Source organism: Hemibagrus wyckioides, linkage group LG10 (assembly GCF_019097595.1).
Source record: "Hemibagrus wyckioides isolate EC202008001 linkage group LG10, SWU_Hwy_1.0, whole genome shotgun sequence".
Lineage (NCBI taxonomy): Eukaryota > Metazoa > Chordata > Actinopteri > Siluriformes > Bagridae > Hemibagrus > Hemibagrus wyckioides.
In genome coordinates, this window is record NC_080719.1 from 10,217,124 (window position 1) to 10,229,870 (window position 12,747).

The 12,747-nt window shown below is 38.3% G+C and overlaps 1 protein-coding gene across 1 annotated transcript; it reads right to left on the reverse strand.

The window, feature by feature from the left end:
• Nucleotides 1-1,819: 1,819 nt before the first annotated feature.
• On the reverse strand, nt 1,820-11,841 carry stard5 (StAR-related lipid transfer (START) domain containing 5). Its single transcript, XM_058400782.1, has 6 exons — nt 11,513-11,841; nt 11,331-11,380; nt 9,708-9,840; nt 9,287-9,404; nt 8,472-8,565; nt 1,820-7,334 (listed from the first exon to the last, which is right to left on the reverse strand). The coding sequence occupies exons 1-6, from the start codon at nt 11,600-11,602 to the stop codon at nt 7,190-7,192; spliced, it is 630 nt and encodes a 209-aa protein (XP_058256765.1). The 5' UTR covers nt 11,603-11,841; the 3' UTR covers nt 1,820-7,189.
• Nucleotides 11,842-12,747: the final 906 nt, after the last annotated feature.

A 12,747-nucleotide genomic window follows, 5' to 3' on the forward strand; every position in this document is an offset into this window, starting at 1 on the left:
AATCACCAGTTAATATATGCATCATATGATTTAAGATAATGGAGAAGTGCTCCACGTCTGACTCTCACATCACTGGCTTTGGTCTTGGTCTTGACTCTCACATCACTGGCTTTGGTCTTGGTCTTGACTCTGACTCCACTGGCTTTGGTCTTGGTCTTGACTCTGACTCCACTGAGTTTGGTCTTGGTCTTGACTCTCACTCCACTGGCTTTGGTCTTGGTCTTGACTCTCACTCCACTGGGTTTGGTCTTGGTCTTGACTCTCACTCCACTGGGTTTGGTCTTGGTCTTGACTCTCACTCCACTGGGTTTGGTCTTGGTCTTGACTCTCACATTACTGGCTTTGGTCTTGACTCTCACTCCACTGGGTTTGGTCTTGGTCTTGACTCTCACATTACTGGTTTTGGTCTTGGTCTTGACTCTGACTCCACTGAGTTTGGTCTTGGTCTTGACTCTCACACCACTGGCTTTGGTCTTGGTCTTGACTCTCACTCCACTGGGTTTGGTCTTGGTCTTGACTCTCACTCCACTGGGTTTGGTCTTGACTCTCACATTACTGGCTTTGGTCTTGGTCTTGACTCTCACTCCACTGGGTTTGGTCTTGGTCTTGACTCTCACATTACTGGCTTTGGTCTTGGTCTTGACTCTCACTCCACTGGGTTTGGTCTTGGTCTTGACTCTCACATTACTGGCTTTGGTCTTGGTCTTGACTCTCACTCCACTGGGTTTGGTCTTGACTCTCACATTACTGGCTTTGGTCTTGGTCTTGACTCTCACTCCACTGGGTTTGGTGTTGGTCTTGACTCTCACACCACTGGCTTTAGTCTTGGTCTTGACTCTCACTCCACTGGGTTTGGTCTTGGTCTTGACTCTCACTCCACTGGGTTTGGTCTTGGTCTTGACTCTCACTCCACTGGGTTTGGTCTTGGTCTTGACTCTCACATTACTGGCTTTGGTCTTGGTCTTGACTCTCACTCCACTGGGTTTGGTCTTGGTCTTGACTCTCACATTACTGGCTTTGGTCTTGGTCTTGACTCTCACTCCACTGGGTTTGGTCTTGGTCTTGACTCTCCCATTACTGGCTTTGGTCTTGGTCTTGACTCTCACTCCACTAGGTTTGGTCTTGGTCTTGACTCTCACTCCACTAGGTTTGGTCTTGGTCTTGACTCTCACATTACTGGCTTTGGTCTTGGTCTTGACTCTCACTCCACTGGGTTTGGTCTTGGTCTTGACTCTCACACCACTGGCTTTGGTCTTGGTCTTGACTCTGACTCCACTGGCTTTGGTCTTGACTCTCCACTGGCTTTGGTCTTGGTTTGTGACTCAGTTTCCACTGGCTATGGTCTCTGCCTTGATCGCAGATAAGGTGGTCTTGATCACAACACTACAAATTACTCCAAGAAACAAATGGCAGATATAAAAGATGTAAGTACAGCAAGCAGCTCTAGCAGGAACTGCAGCTTTCCTATTTACTGCATTTGCTAGAAGGGACATGACATGATTACAGACATAAAGGTCTTGACTCCATTAGGAAATAGGAAGCACAAATGGTGCTGTATGGTTCCTGTAATAAGTAGATAAATGTTACCTCCATCATTCCTGCCAGATCATTTAAAGTAATCAATCTGTGGAGCCTATGGAGTTTCCATCAGTTGGCCCCTTCAAGGCACTTTAAAGAAACTACTTTTTTTGACCCCTCTATTTTGAGAGTCCTTACAAATGGCTGCCCTGAGCATTGTTTTGTGTAGGAGTAATCACTTCAGAGTCGACCACACCGACTGGTCTTGCTGACAAGAGACAAACAAGTCAACAGATGCCAATGGTCTAGAAGGTCATCGTTTATTCATTGGAAGCTGGTGGAATACATTGTGTGGGATTACATAAAGGGCTCTGTTTTGTATTTAGGCAAACAGTACAGTAAAGGCATTTTGTCTCATTCCAACATCTATTCAACAAAGACTTTAAAGAATACTGAAGAAATCAAATCTGGAATAATCACTGATGTTTATTCATTTGGTTGAAGCTTTTATCCAAAGTCTAGTCTAAACATAGAGCTGAACAGGAATAAGAGAATTGCATTGGAGTTTAGGCAGTTCCATGATATGAAGATCCCAGGATCTTCTGATCAGCAGTTCAGAGCCTCAGGGGCAGTTAAGTAAAATCATATCTTTAAAAATCTTCCTTTAATTCAACTGACAATGATTTAGGAATATTTAGCTCAAAAAATCTAGAGCAAGTGTATGAAGTTATGGAATATTACTGTAAGACAATATAGTTGTGGTAAGACATTTGGAGCAAGATAAAGTACATTAGATTATAAAATTTAAATAAAAAATTTAATTACATAAAATTAAATTAGGAAATATCAGACATCAAACATTGTTTGGCTGTTTGAGTACATTTGGGCTAAGGAAAATTGTGTAATTCTGACTAATAATAATAATAATAATAATCACCATCATCATCAGTAGCAGCAGCAGCTGAGACACTGATTCCAGCAGTAGTTAAATGTAAAATTACTCAAATTACTAAACATAAGTATATTCATTCATATATTTTAAAATATTATTTTCACATGTTCAGAAAAAAAAAACATAAAATTGTTCTATTCCCAACCCCAAAATTAAAATATCCATAATTTTAAATGATTCAGGCACTGGAGATAATGCCTCATTCAAATGACCAACAAACACGTTTCTAGCCAATGGACATGCATTCAGGATAATTAACATCAATGAGCAACACACAGTCATGCTTCTTGAATGGAACACTAAAGACACGAAACAGAGAAACACACACACACACACACACACATACACACATGCACTTTGCAGCAGAATACACCCACAAACAGCATTTAGTCCCTTTGTGCAACTTTCCATCAAGTTTCAAGCTTTCCAACAGTATGTAAACATCACAGTGTAATTCCTGACTATTGTGTATGTTGCCTTTAGATCTTTACAGTGTAATGTTTGGGAATCATGTTAATCCTCCCTTTATTATCTCTGTACAAGATTCCCGTTCTTATAAAATACGAATAAAGCCAGTAACACCTACAGAAAATGTTTCAGCTGTAACTCATTTGCATGTCATTTTCTTTCCACTCGTTCAATATGACTAGGCATGCAGACACCAAAAAAATACAGCAGGCACATACGGGGTACAACTAGCATTAAAGCCAGGGAACAGGAATGTCAGACACGATTGAAAATTGAGGTAATCAGTTCAGAAGGAATATAAAAGTAACTGAAAAACTGGAATTGGCCAGTACTAAATTAAAATATGAGGTGTTCAGAGTATGTTTTCTAAAAACTAACGAGTAGCCGTTTTGACCCCATTTGTGTGACTGCATGTTTGGAGTCGAGCACGGGTTAGTGTTCTGTAGAGCTAACCAAGCTATGCTGGACTTCATACGTTGGCTGGATTCAAGTTTTATGGCACATCAGATTTTATGGATGTGTGTGATAATGTCCAGTGTGTATATACATGAACGAGCCATAACATTAAAACCACCTGCCTAATATTGTGCACTAAAATATCTGACCCGTTGAGGCATGGACTCCACAAGACCTCTGAAGGTGTGCTGTGATATCTGGTACCAATACATTAGCAGAAGATTCTTTGAGTCCTGTAAATTAGTAGGACCTCGATGCATCAGACTCATTTGCTGCAAATTGCATTGCATGCATTGTGTGTGTTTACACCTTTCTATCATTACTAGCATTAACGTTTTCAGCAAATTGTGCTACAGAAGCTCTTCTTTCAGACAATGACCCCAGGGTGCTAGTCTGTTGCTAGTTCACTGGTTGTCCTTCCTTGGACCACATTTGGTAGGTACTAACCACTGCATATAGGGAATAACCCACAAGATCAGCTGTTTTGAAGATGCTCTGACCCAGTCATCTAGCCATCACAATTTGGTCCCGGTCAAAGATCCTTATCCATTTTTCCTGCTTCCAACACATTGACTTTGATAACTGACTGTTCATAATATCCCACTCCATGACAGATGCCAGTGAAACCAGATGATCAATGTTATTCGCTTCACCTGTCAGTGGTTATGTTAATGTTATGGCTGTTATAATGTTACATAGCAACCTGACACTTTATCGGTGAGATTTCACAGATAACCTTAATTGGTCAAATAAATTATGTTAAAGAAAAGCAACTTTAAAGATATGCGCATTACATAAACATTCTCTTATACCTAGAATGCTAATAATTAGTAAAAAATTTAACAACTGCATTTGACAACTGAAACTTGAAGAAATCAATTTCTTACATCTCCTAAAATGTCTCTCCATCTGACAGTCTCATGCTTGAATCCAACCTGCAGAAACACACTTGGGGTCTAATAATTGCATAAAAATTGTCATATTGCACTATTTTCTCTGTAGAAGTAAAAAAAATGGTTTTGTACCAGGGATTCACACATCCCGTTTTTTTTCCCCCATATCAGAGCTGCTATCTCATTACTGCTCCCATAGTGACTATGTACATAGTAAAAGGTGTTTAAAAAGTGTAGCTGTTGCGACACCCTGTTAGCTTCAAGTTCTTTCAGCTAATGATGACAACCTCATGACGAGTGTCATCCTCACAGAAATCATATCGACTCTGTGAGCTTCTGTTGGTAAGCGATGCAATATTTCACAGGCACGCACATGTGCAAGATTTGTGTTTGTGTCAGGTGACGTCACACGTTTCTGGAATGTTTCAAACATCAGATCCTAACGTTTTAAGATTGTAGAATAGCAAATGGGATCTGATTCCAGTCCAATGATTCAGGACATCTTCAGTCTGACATCGATACTCAGCATCAAACTGGTGCCTCCTTATTTTATACCAAGACTTTTGTTATTTTCAAAAGTACAGAATAGAAAAGTAACTCTTATAAAGAAACAGGCTTTCTTCCTCAGTTTATGATAGGGAACTTTGCCTTTGATAGCTAATCATAAGAAATAAAACATAGTGTGATGTACTCCTATAGGAAAATAGTCAAGTGTCATGGTGTGATGTGGCCTAATAAGCACTAAACTGTTTTTTTTTCCTATAACAGCACTTCACTTCATAAATGTTTCATTTCTCTTAAGTCAGTTTTCAAATTAATTCAATAACAATGTCCTACTTTCTCTATGAGGTTAATCTTATGAAATGTGTGCGAAACTTTTGTTGTAGCAGCTACAAACAACTGTTCCCTCAGCTAATCAAAACGAACAAGTCATATTATTCCAAAGAAGCCAAGTCTGTCTTGAAACCTCTTCCATGGAGGAAAACCTAACAAGCCTTGACCAGGTACAATAGCTGTGTCCCAAATGACATATTATACACTATGCATTTACACTATATACTGTGCACTATGTTCTCTGATGTCCAGTGTATAAATTTTATAAGGAGAGTAACGTCTCAAATGGAACTTGGAACCCAAATGACGTCAAACACGATGCTGCTAGCTTTACCAGAAAACGCTGAATTTTTAAAATGTTGGAAAATAAATCACACAGTGTGGGCAAACGTAATAGACATTTGTAAGATGTCTTGTCCACAGAAGGATTGTCGGCCATCTTGAAAGTTTTCTCATCCAGCATCAGCGCCTGGTAGCCCCATCTCTTTTCTACTACGCAAGCAAAGATACAAAAAATATTTTTCTGATTTGAATCGGTAGATCATCAGAGTACTTTAAGTGCAATTCTTCTTGTTGGAATTTTGCTCATGCTATCTATGCTACAAAGTGCATAAGTATGTGATCTGGGACATTCATAGTGATGCAAATGTCTGGATCAATATCAGATTTCTTATTAGTAGTCTAGTTTCTATTAGCAGTATAGTATCTTGGAATTTTCACTCACTTTGTAACCTTAATATGTTTTCAGCATCCTATTCACAGATAAGCACAATGACTTTAACTTGTTCCCAAGTAGGTTAAGCTCTCTGAAATGTGAATATTTATGTAGTAATAGGTAGACCAGCATGCTGTTGAGAATGCTGGTGATTTGATATTTGTGCTGTTTCCTGCTTGTGCCACGTTTGTGCTTTTATCTATAAATGGCAATTTAAGCAATTTGTTGTTATTACTTTTTCTCTGCAATGCTTTTATAATATGATGAAGTCATTTACGACCAGTGAACCTCACTGCTTAGCTTCTTTAGCTCGTGCCATGTGTGTAATTCTATTATTACCCACAATCCCAGTTTGCATGTAAAGTGAGATTTTTAAGACACTTATGCTCATGCTGGAATTTGCTTCATTTCCTCCACCACAGCTGTGCTGCACTCAGCCCCAAAAATGAAAACAAAACTGAAATTGCTCTGACCTTTTGAATAAAAGACTACTAAAAATTCTCACTTGAGCATTACAAGCAAGAGGAATAAAATAAGTACCACTTGAGTCAAGCATGGCCAACTACAGTAATACGGGGAATCTGTGGAGCTGTGAGGTTTTAGGGAGAAATTATTAGAAGTTATTTTCAAAAACTTTGATTAAGATTAGATGTATAAATCATGAGACTAAAAAAAATAAAATAAAATAAAATGCTGGCTAGATAGACAGTAATGCAAAGTATATATTACCAAATTTGAACTATTTTTGAAAAACATAAAAAAAAATAAGTGATCACTTCCCTTATTATATCTTTTTAAGTATTTGGAAAAAAATGTAACGTAAAAAGGTTTGGAATATGTAACCAGGCACTCCCTGTTCGTCTGCTTAGCCTGTCTGTTGCTTAGCTTCTTTCCAGTTCCAAATAGTTTAAGACAGTTAACCGCATTGTACGATCAGTGAAGGTTATGATTTTGTGTGTGATTTTGCTGTCATTTCTAAGCAGCTGTTACTTTTCTCTTCTGAAAACCTTTTGAAAATATATTAGATTATTATTATTTTTTTTTTTTTTAAAACTATGACAACTAAATGTGAACCCAGTGAGCACAACAATGTTTAGAAGACTTTTCAGCTCAAATGAATGATTTCGGAAAATACAGCTCTTTTGGTCACACATGCAAGAGATCAATATTAAAATGGACTAAACAGGACATATTCTTTCGAGGTCAGATCAAGGCCTGAGCCAGGGCTTACTTCAATTTGTCAGAATCAATAATGGTCAGTTGGTGCTCACTGGGAAACACATAGAGGATCAGAAAATCCCTTTTTGTTGAACACTTATGGAACTGGACATTCTAGAGAAAGTGCCTTTAGTGCTATTTGAGGGATTTAACAGCTTTAGTGAGGTTCGTGTAAAACTCAGTCATATTGCCGGGGAAGAACGAATCCACGACGGAACGAGGAAGCAGACCTCCAAGATCCGTCTGGAAGAAGCTGATGAGCTGGGTTTTACCTGCTTCCCTGTGAGCCACAGATGAACAGAAAAAAAAAATTAACATTAATAATAATAATACAATAAAGTTGTACTGTATTTCAAAGTACAGTATCATAGAATCTTAATGATATTTATTATAGCCTATGCTCAAGTGTTACTCTAAATTATTATTGCTTTATAATAAGTATCGCCGTCTTCATTGTGTTATTTCCTGTATATGAGCACAATGTTTATAGGTATAAATTATGCAGTAATGTAATCCAGACGTTGTCCGCTGGAGGTTGTCTAGACACAAATCCATCAAAGTATTTCAGTGTCCTTGAAAAAACACTTTTTATGTAGCTGAAGGCAGCTCATTGGGCCAAAATGGATGTGGTCGCTTAATGGTTAAGGGGATGGACTACTCATTGGAAGGTTGTGAGTTTGAATCCCAGGTCCACCAAGCTGCCACTGCTGGGCCCTTGAGCAAGGCCCTTAACTCTCAGTTGTATAAAATGAGATAAAAATGTAATTCGCTCTGGATAAAGTCGTCTGCCAAAAAGAGGTGTTAAAACTTTTCACATATTTTGCAGACTTTTAACAAATGGGCATGGCTTGTCAGTGGAAACTGAATGACTGAACTGGACAAAATAATGTGTTCATTCTTTCTACATCAAACTGTCTCATAAAACATAACAACCTGTCTTATTTGTAGCTACATGATAAATGATCATTATTGTTTTAGAAATTGAGAGGAACCATTGTTGCCATTCAGTCATTCTAGCTGCAACATCATCATGCATGTCAGTGCAGGGTTACCCTTTCCCCTTGTGTTAGATCTGTTTTATTCTGTGACTTGCTGAGTGTGCTCTTTTTAAAATTATCTTGCATTTGTTTTTGGCCAGTTGAAATGGAAATTTATCCATGCATTATTTTCCTGATCTTACTTACAGCCAGATTGAATTCTATCCCACTGTAAATTGCTTTAGACAAAAGTGTCAGCTGGATCAATAAATCTGAACTCAGTATTACTGCAACTGAGCTCAGATTTGTAATGGACTTGAAACGCCAAAAGCAATAATAGCTCTTTGCTGCCATCTGCCTCCTTTTGCTGGAAATGAATTGTTTCTGTTGCTGCTACTGGAAAATAAGGTTTCTGAAATTCAGCTCCCTTCATAGCTTACCCTGGTACAGGCACACAGATGCAGCCGCATGGATGATTAAAGCCGCGTACGTAGCCAGGCTGAGGAGGACATGTTGGATGGCTCACATGAGTTGCTGCAATGACATAAAAACACAATACAGGAAGAATTTTTAATAATCTCTCTTTACAGATCAGACTGTAAACCAAAAAGCAAATATTCACTGCAGGACTGCATGGTAAGTGTGAAGACAACAATATGGAAAAATTGGCATGGCTTCTGTGCTAGTCAGAGATAGTAGAGAGATAGTAGCCTTAGTATCATTCACTCCAACTAAAGGAGGTGTGGCCTCTATATTTATCCATCCCAGTAAATAAGGCATGCCCTTTGTCCCAGTGAAGGAGGTGTGGCTTTGTGTTGGTCAGTCTCAGTGAAGGAAGTATGTCCTATTTATTTGTCAGTCCCACTGAAGGGGTGTGGCTTTGTGTCTGTTAGTCTTAGAGAAGGAAGTATGTCCTCTTTATTTGTCAGTCCCAACTGAAGGAGGTGTGGCCTCTTAATCTGTCAGTCCCATTAATATTGTATGTCAGTTCCCTGAAGGGCTTGGGGCTTTGTTCCTCTCAGTTCCAGCAAAGGAGGTGTGGCCTTTCTGTCAGTATCAGTGAAGGAGGATCGGCTTTGTTCCTGTCAGTCTCAGTAAAGACTCAGTGGTTTTCTGATTAAACCAGCTTTAAATGGTACTGTATTAGCTCCTTAAATGTATATTTATATTTTTCCATCATATATGTGAAAATTATATTGCATCAAGAAACAGAGATGCACAACTGAATAAAAGGATAAAAAAGGATAACTGTTACCGTTTGATGTAATCGTGCCGTCTTCATATTGCTTGACTAAAATAACATCTACAAAGTCTCGTGGGGATATAACACCCATAGCAGCAGAGGGAGTAACAGTTCTGCATACCGTGATGTCCTAAGAGAAGAATATCAGAAATATCAGTTAGACATGGATGAAAACTCCTGGGCCTTATATAACAGAAAACAAAAGTGTACAGTACATTTATTTGCACCTTCATATATGTGATGCCTCAAGTGAAGATGCTTTATCTATTAAATCATTAGTATACTTAAATCACAGCTACAGTGACAATTTAGTATGTGTGTTTCGTTTAGTGTGATAGTAATTGCTGAGAGATTTGGTGTACACAGGAGCCCGCCTAAACGGCTAGACACTAGAACTCATGAGGGTGAAGTCAATAGCTGGCACAAAACCTACTGTAGAAACTTGTTCCAGCAGCTCAAACTTCTTCACATTGTTGTCCCATTTGAGACGAAGCCCATTTGGATCTGGTTTTAAACACTCCCAGACTTTTTGTGGGCTGCCATTGACTATCCCCTCTCCCTTATATCTGCAAATAGAGAAATAGAAATAGAGAAAATGAGACAATATAAACACTTAGTTAATCTGAGAGCCACAATTTGCATATTGACTCCTGAAGTATGAAGAATGACCAACATATAATAAACCATAAATAATAAACCTTTGCCTTTGTTTGTTGTTAACAATAAGAGATGTAAAGATTTGAATTGTCATCTATATGGAAAAACAACCTGCTCAGTTGTTTGAGAGCATTGTTCCATCATTCAGTCAAATGTGAAGTGAAACATGAGCAAACCTCATCTTATTTTTCACCAGTTTTTTACCAACTAAGGGTTGTAATTAGGATTGGGAACCTGTTTACTCAGTATTGTAATCACATCATCTTAATACAAACCACACCTTTCCTAGTCACTGGGGTGGTATGTTATTTTTTTAAGCTTTATTTTAAACTTTAAAAAGTTTTCGGACACCCCTCCAAATCATTGAATTCAGGTGGTGTTGTTTTTGAGGGGTTGGCCTTGGCCACTTAGTTCCAGTGAAAGAAACTCTTAATGCTTCAGCATACCAAAACATTTTGCACAATTTCATGCCCCCATCTTTGTGGGAACAGTTTGGGGATGGCCCCTTCCTGTTCCAACATGTCCTGTCAGGTTGAGGTCAGGACTCTGTGAAGTTTGTTCACACCAAACTTGCTCATCCCTGTCTTTATGAACCACACTGGTGTGCAGTCATGTTGGAACAGGAGCATGAAATTGTCCAAAATGCCTTGGTATGCTGAGTTCCTTTCACTGCAACTAAGTGGCCAAGGCCAACCCCTGAAAAAACAACACGTGAATTCAATGATTTCGAGGGTTGTCCCAAAATATATATCACGTATAATATGTCCATGATATCTGGTATAAATGTATAATGACATCATTCGATTAGATAGATCATCATATTGCCCAACTGCCACACGCACACACACAAATTATGCCATTATGAGCTGTGCATTACCAATCAGCTGTGTTATCAACCATTATGCACATCTCTGAATGTGAATAATCGACATCCTACTTTCAAGCTACCTCAAAGAGTACTGAGAATTGTTATGTCTCCTTTCGGTTTCAGTGAAAATAAAAATGTAATCGTACAGTACTTACCAACAGTATGAGCGAAAGAAGGAAATGTATGCATTAAAGCAAAAAAAAAGCCTATAATATACAAAAACAAATATATGCTACAACCGTGCCACCTTTCCCATACACTTTAAAGAGTCGTAACACTGTAAAAGGAAAACACTGATGCACTGAACTTGAGCTCGTAACTGTTGTAACTTTCATGATCGTTCATAATTTTATTACAGGCAATGATTTATATGATTTATAATAATAATGTATAAATATTATATCTCTGCAGATGCAGTCATGCTGATGGAGCGCGTGAACCTCCGAGGCAGGCATAGCAATCATTACTTGTGTTATCGTGTAATGAAGTGTGTTATAATCTGTCTTATCTCATGTCGTGTGTTTTACTTACACGTTTCCAGGGAATTCAGATGAAGGTCGCCAATAAACAACAACATCATTCTACACAGAAAACACACAGCGATGTATAAACACAACAATTCACTGTCTCTGGCTTTTCATTGAACTGTAAATGCTTTTGCAAAACTGTACTGTAAATACAACAAAAAGGAGGGGGGGGGGATCAGTACTGACCGTTTTCTTACAGATTTTCCAGCCGGACTCATCTTTCCTGTAGCTTAAAAGACGATCAGCAACAGAATTGGCCTTTTCTTCATAATCCATACCGTGATTCTTTTTTTATTGCCCTAAATGCTGCACAAATTAACCGTGGCCTTTTTTCATTGGCTGAGCGAGCTAATAACGATAGATATAAATATTATTTACAGTCGCCTCGCTAAAGCTTGCCATAAAAGCACAAACTGACACTTATAACACCTATAAAACCCGTAAATCATCCATTAAAATAAAGGAAAAGCTAAAGACCCATTCATTCGCTTCTGTCCAGTCAAGTGGGAACCTACATGTACTGCGCATGCGTCGAAAGGACGCGCATGCGCGGTGCTAATCGGGCTGGGAATTTGTAGACAGACCTCGTGTACCGGGAAAATTAACTTAATTAAACATTAAGCAGTTATCATATTTTGAAAGTTTAATCCCAAAAATGTTGGCTATGAAATATTCCTGTATTATACCCTGTACAAAGCATGCAGTCCAGTAAAATCCATTAATCCCAGCTTCTTTCACACAGTTAATGTTACAAATATGATGGTGGCTGTCATTTTATGTGACACAGACATGGAGTTTTCATTGTAGAATATTGTCTTGCACTTTCTAGAACTTGAGATCCATTCACCTTTTATTTATTTATTTATTTTTTAACGTAGACTCCCCTTCCCAAAGCTTGCCCTATCAGTAGATCTTCATCATATGTCATAGGGTTGTTCTTCCTCTTCTGGATTTTCCTGCTTGTCTGCCTTGCTGTCTGTATTTGTTGCTTTGTGTGGTGTTATTATTTATGGTATATTTATTACTGAATATGAACACTAAACAGTCCCTCAATGATTTCACAGAACGCTGCTTGTAGAAAATCTACAGTCATTTTGGACCTGGAAAATATTGTGGATTTCGCTTAATTATGTGTTCATTTCTGCAACCACAAAATTGTGAAATCCTGGGGGGACTGACTAAACATGTTGTAGACCTCACCTGATTTTTGTTTTATTTTTATTTTTCCATTTCTAAATTTAGCTGTTGGTTTAGTGCCCAGAAGATCCTTAATCTTAGTCTTAGAAAAAAAATAATTTCAGACAGGTATTTATCAGAAGTTCTAGGACCTCTGAAACCGTAAATATATCTTGAGTGATTTTTGTCTTTGGTCCAACATTAGGTCACATGGTGTAAACTAAACTGATAGATGGCAACCTGGG

Coding starts and splice junctions, on each gene's coding strand:
- stard5 (XM_058400782.1), bottom strand. CDS start 11,602: ATGGATTATGAAGAAAAGGCCAATTCTGTTGCTGATCGTCTTTTAAGC. Junction 9,841..11,330: donor TCTGAATTCCCTGGAAACGT/GTAAGTAAAACA, acceptor CTCTATTTGCAG/ATATAAGGGAGAGGGGATAG. Junction 7,335..8,471: donor ATCTGTGTGCCTGTACCAGG/GTAAGCTATGAA, acceptor TGTGGCTCACAG/GGAAGCAGGTAAAACCCAGC.